At 52.6% G+C, this 17,726-nt stretch overlaps 6 protein-coding genes across 6 annotated transcripts; 1 reads left to right on the forward strand and 5 right to left on the reverse strand.

The window, feature by feature from the left end:
- Nucleotides 1–941: 941 nt before the first annotated feature.
- GGS25DRAFT_522207 (NAD(P)-binding protein) lies at nucleotides 942–1,962 on the reverse strand (the record flags this gene model as incomplete). Its single annotated transcript, XM_049264183.1, has 2 exons — nucleotides 942–1,536; nucleotides 1,679–1,962. The coding sequence occupies 2 exons, from the start codon at nucleotides 1,960–1,962 to the stop codon at nucleotides 942–944; spliced, it is 879 nt and encodes a 292-aa protein (XP_049117170.1).
- Nucleotides 1,963–2,693: 731 nt separating this feature from the next.
- On the reverse strand, nucleotides 2,694–5,210 carry GGS25DRAFT_300920 (HET-domain-containing protein). Its single transcript, XM_049257650.1, has one exon. The coding sequence runs from the start codon at nucleotides 4,884–4,886 to the stop codon at nucleotides 2,724–2,726; it is 2,163 nt and encodes a 720-aa protein (XP_049117171.1). The 5' UTR covers nucleotides 4,887–5,210; the 3' UTR covers nucleotides 2,694–2,723.
- A 37-nt stretch (nucleotides 5,211–5,247) lies between these two features.
- Nucleotides 5,248–6,887, forward strand: GGS25DRAFT_531936 (ankyrin repeat-containing domain protein). The gene is made up of 2 exons (XM_049265545.1): nucleotides 5,248–5,965; nucleotides 6,046–6,887. The coding sequence occupies exons 1-2, from the start codon at nucleotides 5,535–5,537 to the stop codon at nucleotides 6,566–6,568; spliced, it is 954 nt and encodes a 317-aa protein (XP_049117172.1). The 5' UTR covers nucleotides 5,248–5,534; the 3' UTR covers nucleotides 6,569–6,887.
- Nucleotides 6,888–8,669: 1,782 nt separating this feature from the next.
- On the reverse strand, nucleotides 8,670–10,879 carry GGS25DRAFT_522211 (heterokaryon incompatibility protein-domain-containing protein; the record flags this gene model as incomplete). Its single annotated transcript, XM_049264184.1, has 2 exons — nucleotides 8,670–10,480; nucleotides 10,570–10,879. The coding sequence occupies 2 exons, from the start codon at nucleotides 10,877–10,879 to the stop codon at nucleotides 8,670–8,672; spliced, it is 2,121 nt and encodes a 706-aa protein (XP_049117173.1).
- Nucleotides 10,880–11,052: 173 nt separating this feature from the next.
- On the reverse strand, nucleotides 11,053–12,589 carry GGS25DRAFT_301019 (alpha/beta-hydrolase). The gene has a single exon (XM_049257651.1). The coding sequence runs from the start codon at nucleotides 12,168–12,170 to the stop codon at nucleotides 11,268–11,270; it is 903 nt and encodes a 300-aa protein (XP_049117174.1). The 5' UTR covers nucleotides 12,171–12,589; the 3' UTR covers nucleotides 11,053–11,267.
- Nucleotides 12,590–13,008: 419 nt separating this feature from the next.
- GGS25DRAFT_514525 (Metalloenzyme, LuxS/M16 peptidase-like protein) lies at nucleotides 13,009–16,227 on the reverse strand (the record flags this gene model as incomplete). Its single annotated transcript, XM_049262998.1, has 2 exons — nucleotides 13,009–13,182; nucleotides 13,249–16,227. The coding sequence occupies 2 exons, from the start codon at nucleotides 16,225–16,227 to the stop codon at nucleotides 13,009–13,011; spliced, it is 3,153 nt and encodes a 1,050-aa protein (XP_049117175.1).
- Nucleotides 16,228–17,726: the final 1,499 nt, after the last annotated feature.

Genomic DNA, 17,726 nt, shown 5'->3' on the forward strand with positions numbered 1-17,726 from the left:
ACATACTAAGGGATAAACTCGAATGGACTAGCGTAGTTCGAAGAACCACATTGGGAATTGTATGTTGCTCTAACTGCTTGGGGAGAAGATTCATTTGTACAAAATCCTACACTCTTTGTACTGGCATCGATGTACTATACCCCTTCGGTGATTAATGGGCCTGGGAGGTTATAATCCGCGGCAACTCGCTCCTCAGGCCGGGGTTGACATCATTTGACCTAGCGAAATGTAGGCACCTTCCCATCGTTCAAAGGGCCTATGCTCTTCAAGCGTGTTAATAAAAGGTCGTACCACAGCGGCGTCATGTATATTAAGATCATCTTAAACGTCATAAGAGGGCTATTGTGACTGCTAAATTCTATTGTTGCCGCATGTTTCTTCGAGTAGTGTTAGGTATTGAGTGATGTTGGTAAATGGACCTGTGCCAGATATCGCCTGTGTTGCTAGGTATCTACATAGAAGATACAGACTTTGGATATCGGCCGACTGGGTATCTAACACATGTCCATACCAGCTATCTATGACCGGGCCCGGAAAGGGTAGCTCTTGCAATACGGTGGAAGCCCACTTAAATACTTAGTGGACCCCGTCGGGCCGGAGCTGAAGGCGCGGAGAGAAATCGTCAAGGCACATTCCCATTCGAGATTATTTTCTACCGCATACATACCGGGGGGTCCGGGGAATGAGACGGGCCTCTCTATTTTAGGAGACGGCCCCTATACAATGGCCACTACCACGGGAGTTTCCCTGTATCCGGGATGACAAAGCTGGATGAGAAAACATTTGGTCTCGAATCTGTAAAGTACCAAACCTAGGTACCTAGGTAGGTACCAAATCATCATTCTACTACGAGCGTGTAAAAGTTACATCTATTATACATATGAAAGCATCTCTTTCTTTCCTCTTGAGAGATCCATCTCTATTTGGAAACCCCCCATCATTTATTTCTTCAGCTGAACATCGTCATGATCCGTACTAACAATAACATCCTCCCACTCCCTCAGCAGCGCCTCCGTGTCCCGCATCTTCCCCCTAATCACCTCCAGACAGTCCCTCCCCAGCGCAAGCCTCACCGGTATCTCCCTCCCCCGCGCCACCCCCGTCCGCGTCAGCACATCCACGATCACCTTCGCCCCCTTCCCCACATCCCCCGGCTGGTTATCATCCACAACATCCAGCCGTTCCTTCACCGCCTGCGCCGGCGTGCCCCGGTACTCCTCCGTCAGCGGGTGCGCCGCCCGGATCCGGTTCCCGCCCCCGGCGTTGAGAAAGCCCGTGCGGAAGTACCCCGGCTCGATGACCACACCGGAAATGCCGAGCGGCCGCACTTCCTCGGCTAAGGCTTCCGTGAACCCCGATATCGCCCACTTCGTCGACGAGTAGTACGCGGAGGAGGGGGAGCCGCGCCAGCTGCCGAGGCTGCCGAAGTTGGCGATCACGCCGGCGCGCTGGGGCCGCATGTGGTGCAGCGCGTTGCGCGTGAGGTTCATGATGCCGAGGACGTTCGTGTTGTACTGGTCGAAGGCTTCTCTGGCTCTGTGGGGGGAGCGGGTTAGTTGGTTGGACTTGGTTATGTATTTTTCTTCTTCTTTTTCTTTTTTCCTTTTTGGAAGGGGAAAACGGAGAAAAGGGGTGGCGGCGGCGGAGGGTTAGACGACAAAAAGGGGGCGACACTTACGAGGCCTCCTCAATAACCGCCTCGAGCAGATACCCGGCCGCGTTGATGCAATGCGTGATCTTGCCGTAGGCATCGACGGCCTTCTGCAGCGCCGCCTGGATCGTCGCGTCGTCGGACGTCACGTCCAGGGCCAGCACCAGGGCCCCCGCTTCCTGCAGATCAGCCATTTTGGCTGGGTTGCGCGAGGTCGCGACGACGTGGTCGCCGTGCCGCAGGGCCTCGAGCCCGATTGCGCGGCCGAAGCCGTTGCTTGCGCCTGCGATGAACCATACGTTTCCGGTCATGGTGGTGGTGTTGTGGGTGGTAGAGAAATGTCTTGCTTTGGGTATGTGGGGATAACTTGGATACGGGGTAATGTGTATATGTCTAAGTCTACGCAATGGTGGTGATGATGGTCGGATATTTGACTTGTGCTGTTTTATTACAAGACGTGTGATGTTCTTGAATAAACTACTCGAGTAGGTTGGTGGTGCCATGGCTTTTATACCTGAATATGTCTACCTAGGCAATGTGTACATTTATATATTTGCCCCCGAGCAGATGTGCACCACAATATATCCGATACTCTAACCGCATCTTAAGACCGCCAATTTCCGTCTCAGTATCGTCGTTAAGAAAAGGAAAAGACAAGAGTCGGAATTGGACATGACATAAGTGACGAAAACATGCAGTCTATGTCTAAAAATGGGTTACACGGGGACGAAAAGGAAACAAACTAACCTAGGTGATTGATGTAAGCTGCCTAACGCCGTTGTGGAAGCGTAGGTAAGAAACGCCGATGAGGTGATCGTGGGGGGTTCGGGGTCTGCTACGTATCGGCGTTATGATCATCGCCGAAAAAGGGAGAGACATGAAGGCAGGTACTAATAATAACTGCAGTGCATACAAGTACTACCTAAGATATATTTCATCCTTTGTGACAAACCTCAATAACCCTCAGCCCATATTTGAAATACATCCTTACATTCCTACCAATACACCATGAACACATTTCCGAGCCCCAAGATACCTTGGCGACCTATAGCTTTGTTTCAACATGTAATATTCACACAATCGTCACCGTGGTCTCTTCGCCGACATCATACCAGTCTTTTGGCACATTGGATATGCTACCGACCCGCTCCATATATCCAGGGGACTTGGGCGACCTGCCCAGTATCAATCCTACGTGATCGTATTTGAGCCAAGGCCCCTTTGCGATGCAGAAAAAGGCCGCCGACGTCTCCATCGCGCTACCGGATACAGTTAACCGCGACCGACAAGCGATGGTCTCAGTCTGCCCTGGGACCGTCCCAGGCACCAGCGCGCCGTCGGTCCGGAAATGCTGCTTCTTACTGTAGGACCCGTCTGGCTTTTTGTAGTACACCCAGTGCTGGTTCTTGTGGTAGTTGGCGGAGAGCCGACAATACTTCAGACGGCCGCGGAGCGTCACCGTACCCCCCGAGACTTGTCCGTACGGATTGGCCCCGACCACGGTCGTCTGGGCGTCGACTACAGTGGCTAGTAGCTCTGCCGCTTTCAGCGAGTTCCAGGTCACGCCCCAGTTCATGGAGGCCCACGACCACGTCGGCGCATTCTCTTCGTGTTCCTTGGTCATCAGCGGCGTGTGTGCTCGGCCCGGCATCACTTGCCAAAGGAGGTCCAGGAGTAGGGTCTCGCTCCACAAGCCAGCGAGGTACTTGCTGGTCTGTATCTGCGGCATGATGGTCGCGGCACCGGCAATCGCGGGAAGCTTGTCGCCGGTAAATGTCAGCTGGCGTGAGGTGTACGACTTCACGATCATGTGCCATTGTTCCATGGGGGTGACCTCGCCCAACGTTCCAGGGGCCGTGATCGGGTAGGGAGGTAGCTGGTCCTCGCTCTTCCTGTACGTCTTGCATTCGTAGATGATGGCGCCCGGAGCGAAGTTGAGGATCCGGGGCGCGAGGAATGATTCTTGGAAGCACCAGCCGCGTCCATAGAGTGGCCCGACTTTCTTCAGCGTGGCCCATGAACCCGTGAATGGAGGTTCGAGGAGGCCTTGGTCAAGTGGCGCTGCCAGGAGAGATCGTTGGCGGGCCATGATCGGTATAGTAACGCCAGGGGATATAGGAAAGTCGAAACGCTTGGGAAGCCAGTCGTCCCCTCGAGGCCGTAAATATGGCGTACTGGGGTTCGGCGATGATGCACCGCTGATGACAATGAATGCCTGGCTGTAAACTGCGCCCATACGAGCCGCTTCCTTTTCCCAGTCTGTCTTGTCATCCTGGACAATGCAAAGGGAATCAATCCACACGTACGCCATACCAATCTCCTGTGATATAGTAACTGCATCTTGGAAGGTAGCCGGAAGTTCCGAGAACTCGATGTGCTCTTTAAGTTTATCCAACGTCGCCTTCTTCAGGGATAGGGGCTTGCCGCCGCCCCAACAGTGGCTGAGAGCTGCCCACGAAACGCCTTGCCCAGAGGGGATGCCGTCGCATAGCCGAAGCGCGTCCTTACCCTCTCCGAGAAAAATCAGCCTCGTTGGCACGAAATCGCTAGGATCCTTGGTACATCCGGGATGGTACCTACAGCACTCCTCAATACTCTCCTTTATAAATGTCGTGCACTCCTTAGAGCGGGAGTCCGTCGCTCGAGGGCCTACAGGTCCCATGGTGGGCGCACCCGGTATAGGAGCCAGGGGCATGGGATCCATGTAGAGCTCCAGATCTACACGCGGGTTCTGGAACCATTTGTCGTAGGTGAAGTTCCAGCAATTGACTATCAACGGCTGCCCCTCTTTGATCATAAGGCCGACCTGTATCGGCATGGCATTCTTGGTTTCCGTAATCCAACTCATCCACTTGTCGATGAAGTAGGCGTCGAAGATATCACACAGGAGCCGGCAGTACTTGCAGTCGTTCTTCGGCAGATTCGTCTGGGGGTTGATCTCGCGGCTCTCGAGAATCTTCTTCGTCGAGACTTTTTCTAGGACTAACGTTGGGATAACGCCGAGTTCTAGTTTCCGAGCAGCCCGCTCTGGATCACTGATCTGCTTCCAAGAGGAAACGGCATTGCCAAATGTCTCTTCATGGTTGTATGGCTGGAGGTTGTTGCAGACAGCACAGACGCCGTGTCTTCGCCCATTTATACGCCGTGATATGGAGTTGCCCATCCAAGCGGCAGTATCCACAGCTAAGGATACGCCTTTCGTGAGGTCTTTTATTGAGTTGGAGAGATTCTCCATCGTTGTGGATTTTGGATATACTGATTTAGAACTCCTTAATAATGACTACCTAACCTTACCTAGGTATCTAGGTAGGTAGCGATTGGTTTGATTCGTGGCTGCTTCAAGTCTCGTAACAGCATAATACACATAATTAATAAGTAATATTCAGGCGATAGCTGATGTATTAAATAACCCACAAGTCCCGCGCAAACCCGTTGCCAAGTTTCAGCCGCACCGAACTAATATATACTGCAGATGCTCGCCCGACGGCTAGGTATGCACCAAGAAAAGACTTGGCAGGTAGGTAGGCACTGCCCTGTGGCTAGTTTATAGTCCGGCGATAGGTTACCTCCATTGGCAGAATCTCATGACCGTGGCTGCATTTGCAATATCTGCGAAACTGCAATGCGCAGGCTGTTGAATTAGAGTGATGAACGATCCCGCCCTGGACCCGTTCCAAAACCCCCCCTTAAGATCTGGACTGCAGAGATTGTGTATCATAAGATTAATGACGTTGCCTCTATTACGTTGCCACTGTACCTGCACCTTTAGTATAACAGCGCCGGCTGACTGCATGAATGCTTGCTATGACTCCACCCCCCCTTTAATTAAGATACTTCCCTCAACTCTAAGAGAAGAGATGGCGAGAGAGTTCATATCAACAACATGGGAGACTCTCCAGATAGCATATCAACTTGCAGTGGATCCCCAAACAGTGTTTCACCATCAGTTCCCATCGTCGAATATTATCCAGACCATCCACTAATACAACAACTAAACAACACCTGCTCCAATGGAACACTCCAAGAGGTACAAGAACTCATTGCCCAATGGAAAAGCATGCCACAGCCCTCCTCATCCCATGGACCAATGCATAACCCTATGAGCAGGCTAGACCCAGTCTTGCACACTGCAATTAAAGCGAATCGTGTCGACATCGTCGCGTACCTACTTGACCAAGGCATTAGGGTTACCCGTAAAGCAGCCTGGGAGGCTGTAAAATGCAAATGCTCTTCTGCCCTATGGCAGGTTCTCTTCGATCACGGCCTTGACATCAATGAGCCACTAGACGACGCGTTATGTCCTCCCCCATTGGCGTACGTTCTCCCAGCCCCTTAACCCCAACCCTAACCCTACTCCGGACATCAACTTGATCTGTCTAACACTCCTCCTCAAGCTACGTCCTCCAAGACGAGGACCTGGCGCGGTGGTTCCTCTCCCACGGCGCCGACCCCAACGCAGAGTCCCACCACGGCCTGAGCCCTTTCCTGCGCGCCATAAGCACGTCCCCCCTCGCCCCGCTCACCACCGTGCGCATGCTCCTGGACGCGGGCGCGTCGCTCGCCGTCGCCGTGCCGTTCGCATGCTCCGCGCCCGAGAGCGAGGGCGCGCGTCGGCTGGAGATCCTGCGCTTCCTCCTCGACGCGGGCGCGGACCCGGATGCGCCGAAGTGGGCGCACAACCGGCACGGGCGCGGGAATGACTTCGACTGGGGCTGTGGTCTTAACATCGCGCTTGCGGGGCGCGCGGGGGAGCTGGCGGAGGAGTTGTTGGGGAGGGGCGCGCGCACGGATGTGAGGACGTGCAATTTGCTGTCGCGGGGGGAGACGGCGCTGGAGCTTGCGTATCGGTATGTGCCGAGGCTTGGGCCTGTGGTTGAGGAGGGTAGGAGGGTGAGATGGGGGGCGCGAGGAGAGTAGGGAGACGGTGTTGGAAATAGCGAGACTGTGTTGTACGCACGGTATTGTGCTTGGAGGTTACGACGCCGTTGGATGTTAAAGAGAGATTGGGTAGGTAGATACCTACTCACCTTGGAAGGCATATTGTGTGGTTTAAGGGGTACTGGGAGTTACCCCTATTTCTTCAGGTAACCCCTGAATGAGCCGCACAAAGTCACCAGTTGAGAATTGATAGATATTTATTAAATTACCTCAGCGTATCTGGGTATCTATAGTAGCACAACTCACTCCATCCATCAACGAGCCCCCCTCCCCCGTCTCTACTCCCGCACAATCCGCCCACACCCCTCCTGCACCCACAGCCCCTGTCCCGGGAACACATTCCCCGCCGTCTGATACGTGAACGCGAAATCACACGAGTATCCCTCCCCACCAGCACCAACATACAACAACCCGCACAACCCCCCATGCACCGTCATCATCCCCGTACACCCCCCATTATCCTCGCACAGCTGGCAGCACGCGCTCGGGTCGTTGTACTCCTCGTCATGCACGTACACGACCGCGATGCGATCCGCGTAGCGGCCCGACACGAGGCCCTGGCCGTCGACGCCGGAGACGATGTTGGTTGGCGCGCACTTTGCTGCTAGCGTCCTCGTCGTCGTTTCGCTGCACGCGGTGCTGGTGGTGGAAGCGTGAGTGGCGAGCTGGTACGCCGTGACGGTGCGGGTGGCTGTGTTCGCGTACACGGTGGCGTTGTACAGGATGGTGCTGGTGACGGTGGTGGTGGGCGCGTTGATGAAGATGGTGGGCGTGGTGGTCACGGTTGTGAGGCCCGAGGTCGTGGTTGGGTGGAGTATTGTGAACCAGGTTATGGCTGTCGTGCAGAGGACTGAGGACGGGTATGAAGTGGCGAGGGTGGTTACTTGTCCTGGGATGGGGGTGTATGTGCCCGTGTACTCTGTCACGGTGGAGGGTGGGATGGAGTTGGAGTTGGTGCACACGGTGACGGGCCAGGATGCCGTGGCCACGGTGGACAGCGCCGTTTGCACGGAGGTCAGCGTGGGGAGGGTGGTGGTTTGCAGGCCGAAGGTGACCACGGTGCTGGTAAGCACAGTTATGGTGACGGGGCTGGCCGTGACTGTAGAGGTCGCAGGCACCGTCGCTTCGGGTTTTGTGGATGTTGAGTAAACGGTGCTGCGAGTGTTGGAGGTGGAAAGGGACATCGGTACGGTCCCGCCGGTTCCCCAAGCTGTCGAACACCCGCTTTCGGTTCGGAAGGAGTAGCTTGTTCCCGTGGTGGTCTGGGCAACCGCGCCCGAGACGGCGATGCCGAGGACAATCAGTTGACGTAGCATACTGTTGGATTGTTATGATGAGATGGGTTGGCAACTAGAGTAACTTCATCACGTCTGGCAAAGGCGAATGCTAATCTGATTATAAACCTCCTATTTATATAGACTACCTACCTACCTATCTAAAGTCCCCCCTTAGATATATCATGGCCTAATCTGGTCTGACCTAGCTCAGCTCCACGACCCCCGCACCGGAGGGATTCAGGAATGGAGGACTTCTTTAGGGTGAGGGTATGCATGCAGTTGGGAGTAAGTAAGCGGTAATCAATCCATTGTAACCTGGAATGAATAATATAGCGGACCTGGCTTTTTTCAGGGGGCGAATTGTCCTATACGGTATAAAAGCTTCCGAAGCTGGAAGTTTCCAAATAGCAACGGCATCCTTTAGGAAACACTCAGGTACATCTTACCATTCATTATGTATCTGACTGCTGGATGGTAGTCCCCTTGTAAAAAGACTTCAGCTCCGGAAAAGTAGATTGTTTCGTTGTCCAGTGTTGGCAGACCCCTGAAAGTAACCGCGGAGGAAGAAGACTTTGGTAGCGATTTCTTAGACGGATCCCATGTATAGGTAGGTAGTTACCTAATAGACATCCCATTTCAATTTAATCTATACCTGTTTATACAAGCGAGTCCTCAGCTCTTAAGGCTAAGCGTTATTCCTGCGTAAGCAGCTGAAACATTAGGACAGGGTATAATCAAGAGAGAGCTATACAGGTTTCGGGACCGTGATTCCAGGGCTTAGAAGTTCTAACTAGCTAGGTATACTAAACTATCGTAAGCGTCGCAGCCGTGACCCCCCTCTCCCAGAACTTAGGATCGATCCCCCAGACCACGCCGACCCTCCGATAGCGCGTCGGCACGACCGTGGATATATACCCTCCGCCGTCGTCTTCCCGCTCATCATCCTGCAACGCAATGGCACTCGTCCGTATGCTGCCATCGGGGGACTTCTCGCTGTTCATGCAGCAAAGCAACCACACGAGCCGCATCGTCCCGACGGGCGCGCAGTCGGGGCACAGCGGGACGTCGTAGCGTATCTCACCGATCTTCTCGGCCGTCCCCGCCGCCCCTATCCCGAAGAGATCCAAGCGGTCCTGGGGCCCAGCTGTGAACGTGACGTTTAGGTGGTTCTGCGGCGCGGCGTAAGCCTCCTGTTTGGAGAACGCTATCCCGACCTTCCCTTCGATTCTCAGGGACCCAGCCGTAACCATACCGTACGGATCCGACGACGCCTGCAGCGAGACGTCGATGAGCCTAGGCAGGTAAGCGGGATCTGGGTTCGTGTTGAAGCTGTGCCAGTACCCGTTTACCCAGGACAGGTAGTGCACCGGACCCTTGACGGAGGCCCACGACCAGCTGGGCGCGAGATAGCCCGCCGGACGGCTGTGCTGCTTGATCCCGCGACTTACGTGCCAGTTGCTCGCCCACAGCAGACAATGCGCAAAGTACGACTTCCACAGCCCGGCGCAGTACTCATCCGACGTCCCCCCGGCTATGGATCTCGCGATGCCCGAGAACGCGGGCAAGATGTCCGTTTGCTTGGTCAGCGAGCGGCTGGTGTATCGATCGACGAGCTCGAACCACGACAGCCTCTGCCGAGTGACCTTGTCCAGCGGCTTCGAGTCGTTGATGGGCTGGCCGATAAGCGTCGGCCGGCTGGACGACCCGCCGTCGAACAAACGTCCTACATCGAACGAGGCCGCGTCGCCCCAGGGGAACTCGATGGTGGCTCTCAGCTCGCGGCACTCCCACCGTATCGTGTCCTTGGAGTAGTGCACCATGCGGGGCGAGAGCTCTCTTTCCTGCAGGGTCCATCCGCGCGTCATCAGCGGATCAGCCGGCAGCACCTGTCCGGCTGGGTAGGTGTCTCGACTCCAGATGCGGAATACTACCGCAGACGACGAGCTCTCATCAGCCGGTAAATCTGGGCTCCTACTACTACTACTACTGGCCTGACATGCAATATCCACCGGCCCGCACGACCTCGCGCCATCCAGCACATGGCAGCCGCCCCGCCCATCAGCCGATCCCGACGCCGCAATGGTCAGATACGCATTCGAGTAGACATCCGCCATCTGCGCGGCCTCCCTTTCCCAGTCCTCGCGGGAGTCCTGCACAATGCAGAGCGAGTCGATCCACACATAGCGGATCTCGAGGCGCCTCGCGATGGCGATAAAGTCCCGGAACGTCCGCGGCAGGCTTTCCTCGGGGATGGAGACATGGTAGCGCTCAAGCGTGCGCGAGGTCGTGCAGCCCGCCTCGGGCATCGCTAGCCCCCAGCAATGGCTTAGCGCGAGGTACAGGTTGCTGTTGCCGTTATCGGCCCCTATAGATGGGACCAGCGAGAGGATCGGCTCGGCGATCGTGCCTACATCGATCCGCCGCGTTGGGAGAAAAGCTGTTGTTGTTGTTGTTGTTGTTGTCTGGGGCGCGCGGCATTTGTGGTTCTCCAGACAGAGCTTCGACCAGCGGTGTATTAGCTGCGGCTCGTACGATCGATACGCCAATGAACCGTCTTCTTCTTCTTCTTCTACCGCACTGGGGCTAGTTTGTTGTGGTGGTGGCTCTTCAGTTCCTGTTCAACCCAAACAAAAGGAGAAAAAAAGAATTTAGTCATTAACAATCTCCCAGTATAAATTCGAAAGACCCGTGGTATTTACCTACTCCACTCATCCGGGACCGCGAACCCGCGAAAATGTCCCGCCTGCCTCCAGCCGACCATGACCACCTGCCAGCCAAACTTGGTGCTGCCCAAGCGCACCGGCTCCTCCGGGCTCCACGTCCTGGCCAGCGCGTACTTCCCCGAGTGCTCCGGCACGCTCCTCTCGATCGCGTGCAGGAAGACGCGACATCCTGGGCAGTCGGAATTTTCCAAAGCGCTCAGGGAGGGTTGGTGGTCGTAGTTGCTTTGGTCGTTGCGGTGCGTGCTGAAGAGCTTGGCGGGGATGTTGCTGCAGTATTGGCATAGGGCCATGGTGAGGGCTGCGGCGGCTTCGGTTACTACTAGGTATACGCGCGCTAGGTCATAGGTGAAGGGTGCGGTTTGAAGTCTCGAAGTAGGTAAAAAGAGAGAAAGAGAGAGAGATTTAGAAAATGAGCCTACAAGGGTTGGCTGAAGGGAAGAAGGTCAGCTTCATATATATTTGGGTCTAGTCATAGTCGCCCCCCTTATCTTGCGCGTGGCGTGGCGTTAATTAGCAGATGTCATTGAACAGCTGAACACTCAGCTGAAACCCACCCGCCAATGGGAGGCCCCTCGCAATAGTGTGTGCATCTCTTGAGTTGACATGTCATTTATCTTGTAGATCTAGTAGGCATCTTATAGGTATTAGGTACATGCAGTAGATATCTAGGTATGCATGTTAAATTGGAAGCCCCTTCTCACACGCAAACACCGCATCATCATTCTCCTCCAACGCATTCACGATCAGCCGCCACACACTCCTATCCCACATCAGCCCCGCATGTCCCACGGGATCGTCGGGACAAACATCTTGCACGAACACGTTCGCCGCCCCCTCTTCATCGATCCGGCTGACCTCCGGCGCCACCAGCGTGTCCGACCTGGACATGATGACCGTGACCTTGTTCCCAGGCTGCACGATCTTCCGCGCGCTCTTGAAGTCGCCGTACACGGCGCCGCCCGTCATCATGTCGTCGCAGGCCGGGCAGCCCAGCGCGTCCTGCACCACCTTGGCGATTTTCCGCGTCGCCGCCCCGCCCAGATACCACAAGTCCGTGAAGCCGTAGTACTTCGCGCCCTTGATCGCCGGCCCCAGGGCAACCACGTGCTCGACCATGTCCGAGATCCCGGCTTGCGTCATCGGCACGTAGATCGCCTGCACGCCTCCTTCCGAGTGGCCTACAATATCTATCTTCTTGGCGCCGGTCTTATCCCGCACTTCGCGGACGAATGCCGCAATGTCCTTTGCCGAATCTGCCATGGGCCGCAGGCCACCGATCCACTTTACGGCATCCCATGCGCCGTAGGTCTGGGAGAAGGTGCAGTAGCCGCGCCGGTTGAGCTCCCACTGCAGCTTGTTGAGATCGACGTCGCGGTTCGCCGAGAGCCCATGAAGTAAGACGACCGGGTTCCGTTGGCTCTTGCAGCCAAAGTCGTTGTCTGGCGCCCCGTATGTCTCGTTGAGGCGCAAAGTGTCCGGAATGTCGGTGGTGATATCATCGAGGAGAGGAATCACACTGGGAAGAGCGTTCGAGCCTAGCAGCCACAGGGCAGCCTGTGCCAAAAAGAAAGCGCCGCGCATTCTGACGACTTCTAATTTGATTTAGGTAGGTAGGAGATATGGCTGATGGAAATGGAACGGCTGATTAGCTCGATAGGTAAGCGTTGGCTTGCTTTGATATGTTATCCCCTTATATAAATCTGCCTAGGCCAATATCGAAGAAATTGGATCGATATGATGCAAATACCTCGTAATCCTCACCTTTACCGAAGCAAAAGGTAGGCAAATAACACATTGGCCCTCTCGGCAATACCGGGCCCTGTCCTACTCGACCGAACGTGAAATGGGGAGTTCATGGCCCCTTGCCTCTGTTCCTGGTGCCTCAATCCTTCTGTAGACTTCTTAGGTTCGGGGAACCACAACCGCTGCGCCGCCCATATGTTCCTGAATAGGGCAAATTATACGCATCCTGTGTCGGTAGATTAGTAGATTCGTCCGATGCGTAACAGGGCCAATCCGCATCATGAATCATTCGTATACCTCCGTGTACGTGGTACGTGATTGGTTACCTATGTTTCACTTCGTTGCCTTGATCCTTCAGCTAGCCCTTCCTTGGGCGACCAGCGTACGCCGATGTCTTGCAAAAGTCTTCTGCTTTTGCCTTAGTAAGTTCTAGGGTTCGCTGAAGCTGCCCTTTCCAGTACAGTTTCAGGGATCTAGGAAATGGTATGTTATATCATCTAATTTATCAGTACCCAAAGGATTCTTTCGTTAATTGATTTCATGTCTCATCATGTTATATGCATCTTCTATATACCTAGACACCTAACATTAGTCTAGGTCAGGAAATTCCCCAATGATGAAGGCACTACCTATCACCACGAGAATCTGCAGATGCATCACATAAAAGTGCCTTTGTCTAGTCTTCTTCCTCCGACTCAAATGAGCCTTCTGAACCCTCCGATTCGCTATCAGGGTCGTTTTCCTCATCATCCTCACCATCCGGAGCTTCTAGGCCATAGGCATTATGGAAGTCCGATAGCTGCTTGACCTGCGTTTTGTACCCCATCGTCTTGAATTCCTCCTCGATTTTCTTATTAATTATACTTGTTAGTCATGATGCAGCCCAAGTTTGCGCCTAGGAATTCGAGTTACTCACCTCTACCATAGCATGTGCACAGCAAACCACCACATTGCTCTTTCCTGGCTCGAACAAGGGCAATAGCCACTTCTTCATGGCTTGCTTGATGTCGTCTACTGTCACTGTCCTGACCTTTGCCAGCATTTTCATGTTGTAATCGGGATCAAGCCCCCTTACAACGCTATTGATATAGTTCTGCAAAGCTGCAGTGGCCATAGTAGACTGTTCGTCTGCTAGTGTCATCACTAGCTGGCTGATTGCACCCTCGATCATAGGCTTCTCAAAAGCAACGGTGCCATTGGCTAGTGCTGCGATAGCATCGCGTGCGGCGGCTATCGCCTTGGATGCTAGGGGAGACCTGTATACCTTGAAATGTAGGTATCCTCCGTCTAACTCCTTAGCAAAGTAAGCACCGTAGGCTAGGCCATTTCCTCGAACTGCGTTCCACAAAGTACCCTCTACGGTCTCTAGGTATTGCATGGCGACAAGCAACGCAGGTATGACTGGATCGGAGAAGGAGGCAAGTCCCTTGCCGGAACTAATAGAGTAGGAGCTGTCGATTGCTCTCATAGGAACGATGATTGCGCCAACAGACCCCGGATTACGGCCTTCGTCGTTGAGAAGAGTATGCGGTTTGACAATGGGGTTGATAGCCTCGACATTTGTGTTGAGCGATTTGGAGAGTATGTCCCACGTCTTTACGGGGTCCGGTAGCTTCGAATTCGAGATATCAGCTGTAACTAGGACTCGGAGGTTATCGAAGGTAAAGAGGTGCTTTCGAAGTTCCTCGAACCGTGATAACACCGCGTCTGGGTCTTTCTCAATAAGCTTCTTTAGCCTACGAAGGTATACTGCTTTGACCAGAGTACGTCTTGCAACTATTAAAGCTGAGGGATCATTATGGATAGCCACTTCTACCTCATTAGTCATGGCTCTTCCCTCACGTTTCGCCTCTGGAACGTCAGCGAGTTGCTTCGTTATGCCAGCCCTCAAACGAGTAACATCGAAGATGCTATCGAACATCATTGTGCGGATCCATTCAATAGCGGTTGCATACTTGTCGGGTTCGACTTGAAACCGGATAAGGAAGCTTTCCGAATCACCAAACCTATTGCCAGAGTCCAGTGTGTAGCTCACGGTATCCTTTTCAAGTTCCATGACCACCTTTTCAAAGGGAACGCGTTCGCCGTTACGTAAAATAGGGGTATTGAAGAAGTTGTCGCTGAAGACCGACAGCATGGGCTTATACTCAACTGGCACTTTCGACGTACCGACATGGACTGCGATGTGCACGAAATTGGTTTCTACATCTTCGAATTGCACAAACAACGGTAAACCAGGAGGAGCCCCATCAATGGCCTTTTGTGCAGAGTTATCGTGGACACCGAGTGTCCGAGCCATTCCAGATCGCGCAGTCTGCGATTTGATAAAGTGGATTGATTCAACTGAAGGAACCTGCCATTTCTCGAGTAGGGAATCCGGAATATCTACCTCGTTTTGCTTTTTGGCGTTATCAAGGTCCTGTGCCAACTTCTTTAGACCTTCCACGCCTAGTTCCTGTTTTCTCTTCTTTATTCTTTCCTCCTCGTCTTCTTTTAGCTTCGTGGCTAACTTGAGAGAAGGTTTCCCGAGTATGGAGATGTGGTGAGCATCAGCAAGCCATTTCTTGAGGAAAGTACGCCATTGTTCATCCGTCCACTTCTCTAGAATATCGTACTCACCGAGACTAGCAAGATCCTTAAGCGTTGAGCCATCTCGGACACCAAATAGATAATCTGAGATGATATTCGTAGAATAAAAGCCTTCGGACTCTTCTGCCTGTGCCTTCATTTGCCGGCGGTCCCTCTGGATACACTCATTGACGTACGTCATATCCAATGGCTTAGAAGCAACCTCCTTAAGCAGAGAAATCAGACGTTTTTCGACGAATGCTAGCTTTTCTGTAGCAACACCAGTGGGCTGGAACCAAATGACGCTATTAGGTCGAGTATCCAACGAGTAGGCTATAGAGCTGGCTAGTTCCTCCTTCTCTACCATGACATTTTCCAGTACTGAGACGGAAGATCCGCATAAGTAAGTCAAGAGGACGTTCAGAGCTGTGATTTCGACAACGTCAACGCAATTTGGCCCGAAGAACCCCATAAGCATGTCGCCAGTGGACTCGTCCTCTTCCGGAAAATCAACAGTCTCAATGGTCGTTTTTTGTAATGGAGGTGGCTGTGCTGATTCTATCCAGGGGCGTTTGAACGGTGCATCAAGAGGGGGGATATCATCCTTGACGCTTTCCTCGAACTCGTCCAGGAGAGTAAGAAGATGGTCATGGTCTACCTCGCCGATGATAATAACACACATATTTCGCGGTTGGTACATGGTCCTATGGAAATCGCGTATCTTCTCCGGAGTTAGAACTCGTAGAGCTTCCATCATGCCGCCTGTTTCATATCGAAACCCAACATTCTCTGGATATAGCAAGCGCCGGGCCTTGATTTCCATAAGCTCGAAGCTCGTGTACTGTACACCTTGCATTTCTGAATAGACGACACCGGCATCGTTTGCTTCGCCATTGACATGATGAACCTCAGTCAAGCACGCGGCATCTGTTATAGTAGGCACAATGAGGTGCTCAAGGTACACCGGGAGAATCTGGGCAAAGCCTTCCCAACCAGCAGTCTCAAGCGTGTAGGCTGTATGGTCGGTTGCGGTCCAAGCATTGGTGCTACCATAAGCCCTAGATGCCAGCTTATCTAACAGGCCCTTGTAGTGGTAGCTCTTTGAGCCCATAAAGACCAGATGCTCGAGAGTATGAGGGGCCCCGGAATCATCAAAAATTTCCGTAGCCAAGGTAAAATAACCATTTACCTTTGGGCCTTTGCGGTCGGCCACAATGACCTGCATGCCGCTTCTCTCAGATTCATACTGAGTAATAGTGGTGTGTGCATAGTCCGTTTGGAATTTCTGTATCCTACGAAAGCGCTTATTTGGGCCTCGGGAGCCCATTTCGGCCCGAAATAGCTTGGATAAGATGGCCTGGATACCGATACTAAGCATGTTAGTCAGGCCTCAACGATAACCAAAATATGAGAATGAGCTGAGAATCATGTCGACGATTTCATGGAGGGGTAGAAGGGTATATGTGCTTGAAAGAACTGAAGGTCTGTATATCATGACATTGCTAGGTGACCGGATATGGTCATTTTCGCACCAAAAATGACATCCATAGATATGGATCAGGAGCTTAAGATGCGGTCAGGGTACGTCGTAATCCGTTCTTGCCCGTCCAGTCAGGGGTGAGTCGATATAAAGGGTGAGATATAATAGGTAGAAGAATTTTCCGTCATTGCATTAGATCCTTCCCGCTCACACCATTTCCCCGTCCATGCATACCCAACTCACGATCAGTGTAAGGTGAAATTCCATACCCAATATTACTAGCACTCTCACGGTAGGAGAGAATGAATATGGCAGCAATGGCAATGACGACGGTTGAAATGAAAGTCTTCAGTGATGCCTGACTGATCACGGAGTTTTGTGGATGCCTCATTTATCCCCATAACCGTCCTCATATATTCGAGGGAGTAGAGATTATCACGATAGGTATGATATTTTATCAATGATAGATATCAGGTATTGAGGGGCACACAGGTGATACCAGAAGGATTTATGCATGTGTATGTGTATGTGTATGTGTACGTGGATGTGATAGTCTGTGCTCACCCCGTCGATCCGGGGAATGCAAGTCTCGGACGATAATAGATTGATGATTATGATGACGAGGATGGTGATAAGGGGTAGTTATGAGGGCTGGCATACATACCTATGCTTATATCGATGGAAAGGGGTGTGAGATGACACGGCAGGAAACCAATAGAAGCCTGACGAAAATCGGAGCAACTTAGATCTGACCCAAGTTGAAGCGAACAAAGGACGGCTACCAAAACTGGGAGACAGCTTGATAAGGCGGTGCGTTTGGCACGCAGTAGCTCGTGGCCTAAATGGTCGAATATATGATTAATAAATGTATAGATGTCGACTATAAACCTGGTCAAGTAGGTAGATACTTGAGAGCAGATAAAGCTTGGTATGGAAGATTTATCCCATGCAAAGATATGATGAGAGACACAAAGAAGGAGAGAAAGGGAGGTAGGGGGTGGATACTGGGGTATGTATGATTGATGTATGTTGAAAAATAAATAAAAAAAGAAGTGAGTGTGAGTGTAAGTACTATGTAGTGTGTAGTCCAGCCTGATATCTCCAATATTGAATTGTTCGGCTTTGAATCCCTTGAAATTCCTTTGTCGCTGCTAACCTAACCCCGCCGTGGGGTCGCACATAATTGCCTATAGACATCGCTAAGGAATTACGTAGTAGAAGCGCTCATATCAAGCGCTAAGCGCCATTTAATGCATATTAATGCATATAATGCATATAATGCATATTAAATACCCTAGGGAGTTATGTGGGTCTTTTACCTACGACATGGATCATAGATGGATTGC

This window comes from Hypoxylon fragiforme (assembly GCF_022984875.1).
Source record: "Hypoxylon fragiforme strain CBS 206.31 chromosome Unknown GGS25scaffold_5, whole genome shotgun sequence".
Classification (NCBI taxonomy): Eukaryota; Fungi; Ascomycota; class Sordariomycetes; order Xylariales; family Hypoxylaceae; genus Hypoxylon; species Hypoxylon fragiforme.